Here is an 8,484-nt window from a genome sequence, read left to right as displayed (position 1 = left end):
TGCATGTGTGTGTGTGCGTGTGTGTGTGTGTGCGTGCGTGTGTATACTTTTGTCATAGTACCCCCAAGAAATTAAAACTATTTTCATCCCTGCCCTTATTCCATTGAGATCTGTTCTGGTTCCTATCCCCAATAGTCAAAAGATGAGAGGCAGGGTTCACCCTGGACTAGTCACCAGTCTGTCACAGGGCAACACAGAGTCAGACAGGACAAACAACCACACACACACACACACACACACACACACACACACACACACACACACACACACCTAGGGAGAATTTAGAGAGGCCAATTAACCTGACAGTCATGTTTTTGAACTGTGGGAGGAAGCCGGAGTACCCGGAGAGAACCCACCATGCACAGGGAGAACATGCAAACTCCATGCAGAAAGACCTTAGGAATCAAACCCAGGACCTTCTTGCTGCAAGGCAACAGCTCTACCAACTGTGCCACTGTGCATCATGCCTTCTTTTTCTTTTCTTTTTTAATTTTTTTTTCTTGTTTTATTGACTTTAATGGCCTTTATTTCAGAGTTAATTGACAGGAAAGTGGGTAATAAGAGAAGGGGAAGACATGCGGCAAAGGTCACCAGGCCAGGAATCAAACCTGCGACAGCCGCGTCGAGGACTGGGGCCTCCATATGCGGGTTGTGCTTAACCCCTGCACCACCACAGCACACATCATCATGCCTTCTTTAATAAATATTTAAACTTATATCTTCGTGGTGTGGTCCATACTAGTGAAATGAAGTTAATATGTTAACTTAAGTTCAGAAGCAGGGCCACGTCCAGACCACACCTCTAATTATATGTACTTATCTAATTTCATCCCTTCATCCATCCATCCATTTTCTTACACCCTTACCTATTGAGATCTGTTCCTATCTCCAGAGGTCAACAGGCAGGGTTCACCCTGGACAGGTCACCAGTCCATCACAGAAACTATCATATACACACAAACACAGACCTAAGGACAATTTAGAGAGATCAATTAACCTGACAGTTATGTTTTTGGACATGTGGGAGGAAGCCGGAGCACCCGGAGAGAACCCACCAGGCACAGGGAGAACATGCAAACTCCATGCAGAAAGACCTTGGGAGTCAAACCCAGGACCTTCTTGCTGCAAGGCAACAGCTCTACCAACTGCTCCACTGTGCAACACGCCTTCTTTTTTTAAATTTTTAAATTCTAGCTCTAACCCTATCCTTTATCCTTTCATCCCTTTGTCCCTTCAGCCTTGCATCCATTCATCCCCTCATTCCTTCATCCCTTCTTCAATAAATCTTTAAACTAATATCTTTATGGTCCTTGCTAGTGAATTACAAGTTTTCATCAATCCATACATCCATCCATTATAGCGAGAAGCTTCATGGTCTTGGCTCCTATCATACACAAGTGTTACACGTTTTCTTCACCCTCCCTTCTCTTCCAACTTTCGGGTTTCCTCAATCTCAGAGCATGTCGAAGCTTTTCAAAAAATGGCTTCTTTACTGGGAGGGGAGCCTTTGCTTCGGCAATCTCTTGATCCTTCTCTTTTAGCCCCTCGGAGAGCTGATGGTTGCGTGCAAGTTGGCGTTCGATTTCGGCTGTTGATGCATCCAGAGCTTCTTTATGCTTCACTTCATCTAAAAACAACTTGCGTTTCACCTCATCCAGTTCCATCTGTAAAATGTTTTTCTCGGCGTGGAGGAATTTGGCTCTCTTCCCGTTCCGTATTTCAATTTCAGCGTGCCGATATCGCTCATCTCTGTGCTCCTGCTCCATTGTTTGTATTTCCTCTTTTAGGGATAAAATGTCGACTTCGTACTTCTGCACCATTTCCAGACTCGCATCTCTCACTTGCTCAAGCTCTTTCTGGATGCATCGCTCTGCCTCTACAGAAGCGTCTTGCATTGAAGCCATTTTTTGACAAAGAGCCTCATTCTCAGCTTGTAGCTCTGCATAAAGCATTTTGTTGATTTCCACCAACTCGGCATGAGACTCTTTGTCATCTTTGAGCTCTTGCTCCAGTGTACTCACCCGTTTCTTCAGGGTTAAAACATCCGTTTCGAATTTGTTGGTCATTTCCAGATTTCCCTCTTTGACTTGGTCCAGCTCTCTCTGAAGACATGTCTCTGTCTCTCTGGTGGCGTTTTGCAGGGATGACAATTGTTGACGAAGAACCTCATTCTCGGCTTCGAGAGCCATATAAATTGTCTGGTTTATCTTCAGCACTGCAGCATGAGCTTCTTCATTGTCTCTTAACTTCTTCTCTAACAACTCTGCTTGCTGAACCAGGCCTTTAACAGAAGTTTGATAATTAGTGTTTAGCTCCTGGTATGACTCTTTCATTTTCGTTAGTTCTTCCTGTAGATTCCTCTCCTTCTCTGCTGACGTCTTTCTCAGAAGCGCCATGGCCTTCTTCAGTTCGGTACTCTGATCTGTGTTGTCACATTTCATGATCCTAAAAAACGTCTTTTTCATGTTTGTTTGAATGTTAACTGTTCTTTCTTTGTCCAGCTCTTCCTGCAATGTTTCCACCTGTTCTGACAAACTAACAATATCGTCTTGAAGCTTTGCTAGGACTTCTTGATATAGGGCTGTACTTTCCTTGTTCTCTCTCAGTAAAAGTGCCTCTTTTTCTTGAGCAGATCTGAGCTCATGTCGGAGGGCTTTATTCTCCACGAGGAGCTCAGAGGATAGGGTGTCCTCACTGGTATTCAAACCTTGTTTTGCCTCACTGCAAATGCCAATATTGATTTCATTAAACTCATGTTTTTTTAACATGAGTTTTGCATCATGCAGTTCTTTTTCCAAGTTGTTTGCTCTTTGGCGTTCCTCGATGAATTTGGCTCCTTCTGTTTCCAAAAGAGTCTTTAGCCTATTAATTTCCTCCTCATAACCACTTTGGATGTCTTTGCCTTGAATCCAGGCATCTTGATTTTGCTTCCGTCCGTCTTCCTGACAACGAGTCTCCTCCTCAAAGAATTCCTTCATCTGATTCTCCATTTTTCCACAACAGTATTGAAAATATGCTGCAAATGATCCAAACAGTGTTTTTCGTAGAAGCTGTCTCCACTCGACCTTGTGCTTTCTGACAAGCTAAAGAACTGATGACTGAACTTCAAGTGAAGTTCTGTGGTGACATCATAACATGTCTTGTGAGATCATAGGATTGTCCATGCCATGGTAACCTTTGACAGGGTTCTAAAATCTCTCTGCTCGGTTGTGCTCGCACTTGGAACAAAAAAAGCACCATCTCCTAGCAACCTCTCAGCCAATAGAATGCAAGTGTAATAGTGGGCGTGTTCGTTTCCTGCTAGGGAGTGTGCTAGCACTCCCTCCCTTCCCTCCTCTGTTCACCTGCTCCTGTCAGAATTTGAAGTATCAAGTGTTGCCATGGCGACTGGAGAGCATTGAGATACAGCTCCATTTTTGCAAGAGCTACCCAGCTTTTATCGCTTCACAAAAGAATTCATCAGCACAGAAATTCCAAAGGACACAAAGAAGCAATTGTGTGTGTGTGTGTGTGTGTGTGTGTGTGTTTGTGTGTGTGTGTGTGTGTACATATATATGTGTGTATGTGTGTATATATATATATATATATATATATATATATATATATATATATATATATATATATATATAATATATATATATATATATATATATATATATATATATATATATATATATATATATGGGGGTATTATATATAGTACCCCCAAGAATTTAAAACTGCTTTCACCCCTGGATAAAATAACCATTTGGGTTAATTTTGGGCACATTTGGTGAAATTGCGCCAAAATGACAACATTGGCTCATTCTTCTTGATGGTTTGAGTTGAGCCTGTTAATATTTTGTGGAGTAAAAATCCACATTAGGACCTTTAACTTTTCTTTTAAAATACACATTTGGTAGATTCGCCAAGTACGAATTTCCATACTGCCAAAATAGATAAGACCTACAAAAAGTGATAAAGCATAAGGAGGGGAAAAAGAAGAAAGAAATAAAGATCTTGAGAATTACCCAAGTGCTCAATGTGCATTTTATTATCAGACTGGACGGAGTAACTCACTGGGAACCTGAGCAGTACTAATTCTTGTTTTTTTTTTAAGTTGCAAAGACCATTAATGGGTTGCTTCACATGCTCTTTGTGTCTCCATTTGGTGTCAGGACGGTCAGATTTCCCCGAGCATGCTGGTCTGCCTCGATGGCTTCAAAAAGAGACTTGAAATTTCCTGCACCAAAGCCCTGGAAAGGAAAATGAACAGTTTATACTTATTTTCTGTGTTCAGAACGCTAAGTAATGGGTTTTAACTAGTTAGTTTCCCAAGGCTATCAGTGACCTGGTGATTGTGTCTCTGAATGACCTCCAGGAAGACCGTGGGGCGGTCCTGAACTGGCTTGGTGAAGATCTGAAGCAAATAGCCTTTGTCATCATAGTCCACCAAGATCTTCAGTTCCTGGAAATAAAAAGATTAGAAATAACAGTTTATTTGTTCAGCATGACTAAACATAGACACAAGTCACCCAGTCGTCTTCAGGTGTAGGTCTGACCTGCAGGACATCCAGGTTCTCGGCAATTTTGACCTTTGAGTGTTTCAGCTTCTCCCTCAGCTGGTCGTAGTAAGTGTCTGGCACTGTCATGAACTCCGTGCCTCGCTCCTTCAGGTTGCGAATCTAACAGTAAATTGGATTTAACAGTTAGTCTTCCTGGCTAATATAGATTTCACACAACTCAGAGTTGTAGAGTCTTACTGATGTGATGATGTCTGACGTGTTCATGGCAATATGCTGCACTCCTGGACCTCCGTAGTACTCCACATATTCCTGTAAGGAAAGAACCTTTAAATCCACATATTCGTGTTTGTTTGCTTTTAATCAGAGCCAACTTCAGTACACTTGCCTGGATCTGAGACTTCCTCTTCCCCTTGGCGGGCTCGTTGATCGGCATCTTCACCGTCTCTTCGTAGTTGGCCACTACGATGGAGCGCAGGGCGCTGAATTCTGTCTGGAGCTGTTTGTCATCCACCGACCAGAAGCGATGAAAAAGGAGGTTCCTCTGGTACCTGTTGGACCAGGAACCAACCAACCAATGACTGAGATCCTTAGAAATGCAAATCCAAACTTCATACAGCTGCACAACACAACAAAGCGTCAGACACAGTTCTCTTCTACCTCCTCTGTTAATTGATTTCAAATATGTAGCCTTTATTTTTCACTGGAATATGCATAAAAAAACTAAGGCTTGTCAGACTTGAATGAACCAATGAGGTTGCTCGTTCAGAGAACTGCCTCATTTCAGCCCTTTTCTGAATAATGGGGGTAAAAACCAGTTCCATATGTGAAGAACCACTGAAGCCCCTCTTAAAACTGCAGTCATCCAGATGTCTGCTTCGTGCCAGAAAAGGAGAGTTGCGTAATCTCTCCCCATAAGCCCTTCCCCCTAATGTGGATTTCTGCAGACCACCACCTCGCCCAGTTATGAACAAATTAAGATGCGACCAATCGCTACCATTCTACAATTGGAACCATCTCGTCGTCTGATTGGTTTCCCACAACGTGATCGATGAAGTCCAGTTTTCCACACGGTCTGCAAAGCAACAGAAGGAAAACTCAATCTTTGGCTCTAATTCAGGGATGTGTGTGTGTGTCATATTTTAAAGCAAGGTGCCTACTCACAGTTTGGGTAGTAGAGGGTCTTTGAACAGAGGGGGATGGAAACCGGGCAGGAACAATCCCTTGTATCCTTTCCTCTCCACAAACGTATGGGTGGTATCTCCATACTGCAGTGCAAAAATGACAAGATAATTTATTTCTCACGGGATGCATCATAACGACTAAAATGTTGGGTTTGAATAAAACAAAACAAAAACGCTTAATGTACAGTCTGAAGCACAGCCAGCCGGATTTTCCCGTTCTTGTCCTCCAGAGTGTGGGGTTCTTTGATAATAATTGCCCCTCGCTCACTGGCTTTCTGTTAAAAAAAAAAAAAGAAAGCATGTTTGAGGTGTTTGACTTACAAGCTTTTATGTTTGCCCTGAAAGAGAGCTTAAAAACATCTGGGTAGCAAAACCTGCTGCGTTACCTGAACCAGGAAGTCACAGTCCTCCACTGTAAATGCGACGTCTTTCACTCCATCCCCGTGTTTCACCAGATGATCCCCCATCTCTGGAGAAAATTCATTAGCCACACAGGATCAGCCTTTATATTCAGGGTTCCTACACGTTCTTGAAAAGTCGAGTTTTGATGGTGTGAATAAATGTAGAAAAAATAAAACAGGATAAAATACAAACCAGATCACTAAAACTTTTTTTTTCATTTAAATAACAGGATCTTAGCCTTAATCCTATTATAATCCTATTATAAAACCTGCAGTAAAAAAAAGGTACAAATTTGAGAATTTGACTTGAATAAGAAATATTTAATGTTTTAAACCATCTTTAGTTTTCTCTTTCAAGAACATCTTGAAACATTATTTGATTTGCATAGAAAAATGACTAGAAATCATGCTTGACTTTTTTTTCCCTGAGATTCCATTTTCAGCTTGTGAAAACGACCAGTAATGTTTAAAAGGGACGATTCCGCTCTCAAAAAAATGTCACTATTCTTGATCAGTGCTTTACCTTTGCTACCAGGATTCAGAGCAGAGGAGAAGACATAAATGATCTGTGAAACAGAGAAAACAGAAACGGGATTAAAAGCAATTCCTTAATCTGACTTCATTTTTTCTGTGCGGATCTACAAAACAGACTCTGCTGAAGTTTTCCTGGGTTTAATAATCCCAACCCGTCATTCTTAGGACAGATTTGTGAATTGCTCAAAATAAATTCATTAATTGTGGTGGTGAAATCATTAATACTCCTCCAATTATCCATCAAACATTTATTGATTTTCATTTTTATTTTTATTTTTTTTAGCTGTGCGGTGTGATGTTCTTCCAGGTTCTCCTCACCTTCCCTTGTTTCACTGCGTGGGACACCACGTCACGGCTGCCCGTCTCCAGGCCTCGGTAAGCCAGCGGCTCAAATCCGAGCTTGTTGCAGTAATACGACGCAGCCTGTTGGCGACAATGATTATTGCATTCCTTTATGACAGAATACCTCAAATTTGTCTCGATTGCAAAACAAGCCGAATTTGAATTTGTGTGTTACAGCGCCATCTTCTGGTGACTGTTTCCCTTGCAGTTTGGGGGGGATATCAGTATGTGGCGGTCTAGTAATAAAAAAAAGCTGTTTGTTTTACCGCTTGAAAAGAACTGATGGCAGTATGTATGGAACAAAAACGTGAAGATTTATGACATAAATTACCTGCTTTGCATTTCCAACCCAGAAAGTTAGATGATCGAAGCAGATGAACCTGCCCTGCTCATGCTAAAGACAGAAGGAAATTAGGAAAAAAGGGGCTTTCTAATGGATTACTTCTGTGTAACCCTAAGTTACACACATTCATTATTGCCCGAATCCAATAGAAACGCATCTTAAAATATAAATTCCATTAAAATCTGGTTTTGTTTTTGTTTATCCAGTGACAGATAAATAATAGTAAAAAAAAAAAAAAAAATCTATATTCAGTACAACACAAATTAGCTGGTTAATTACCTTTTCGCCTTTGTCTGTGTATGTTGTCTGTTGCAAAAAGCAGAAACACAGTTAATTTTTTAAAGACAAACAGCTGTTTAGACAAACAGCTAAAACAAGAATAAACAGACACATATCACATACATTTCACTGTTTGTGAAGGTTTGCAGTAAATGAGACCCATAAAGTCCAATAAATTATGAACTTACCATCTTGCCTGCGTTGATCTGACACGGCTGCCAGAATGAGACCCGCAGCGAACGCCTGAATTTAAAAGGCTAGAGAGACGTTTTTGAACACACTCCCACCAATAAGGAGCTGGTATTGGTGGAGGACAGAGAACTACGTTTGCTGTTATACAATGATCACTTGGACAATATTTGAGTAGACTGGTTGGACTTCCCGGTCTCTTCATTCATTCCAGGAGCAGTAATACTTACTTTGATCCTTACAATAAATTAAACATCAATCTAAAGTATCTATATCTGGGTTTTTTTTCCAGCAGTCAACCGTGTCTTGCCTTAAAATGGAGTATATCAGGTGATGCTCTAATAAATGATTATCTAATTTAATCTGCACAGAGATACAGTCGTCCACAGGTTTAGGATTACAGCAGGATTTTTCTAGAATAATTTGAGGCCCATATGTTAGTGTTTAGTGGCAAGAGGAGGCTCACGCATCCTGGGCTCCCATTGGCTCTCTGGAGGTGAAGCTTGAAATGCTCCCCATTCCCATGAAATCCATCGTCCGGAAAACATACACTGGTGTCGGTAAACTAATCATAAAGGCATGAATGTTGTCAGCCTCAACTGTGAGCTATCTGCGTGAGACTGAGGTTAATTTTGCATGCAGTTAAAAAATATATTTTTCTATGTGGACGCTGAATTTCGTAGTCATAGCCTACCTACATACCTGCAGCG

General features: G+C 41.2%; 1 protein-coding gene across 1 annotated transcript; it reads right to left on the bottom strand.

The window, feature by feature from the left end:
* Nucleotides 1–4,006: 4,006 nt before the first annotated feature.
* Nucleotides 4,007–8,308, bottom strand: hpdb (4-hydroxyphenylpyruvate dioxygenase b). The gene is made up of 15 exons (XM_014992531.2): nt 8,241–8,308; nt 7,774–7,828; nt 7,586–7,612; nt 7,295–7,357; nt 6,940–7,044; nt 6,611–6,653; nt 6,073–6,155; nt 5,872–5,961; nt 5,667–5,770; nt 5,500–5,577; nt 4,891–5,053; nt 4,743–4,814; nt 4,542–4,664; nt 4,331–4,447; nt 4,007–4,235 (listed from the first exon to the last, which is right to left on the bottom strand). Exons 1-15 carry the CDS (start codon nt 8,306–8,308, stop codon nt 4,125–4,127), a joined length of 1,302 nt encoding a protein of 433 aa, XP_014848017.2. The 3' UTR covers nt 4,007–4,124.
* Between the last annotated feature and the right edge of the window lie 176 nt (nt 8,309–8,484).

Source organism: Poecilia mexicana, unplaced genomic scaffold (genome assembly GCF_051168715.1).
Source record: "Poecilia mexicana isolate PSO_F unplaced genomic scaffold, ASM5116871v1 scaffold_9, whole genome shotgun sequence".
Taxonomy (NCBI): domain Eukaryota; kingdom Metazoa; phylum Chordata; class Actinopteri; order Cyprinodontiformes; family Poeciliidae; genus Poecilia; species Poecilia mexicana.
This window is presented reverse-complemented; position numbering and strand designations above follow the sequence as displayed.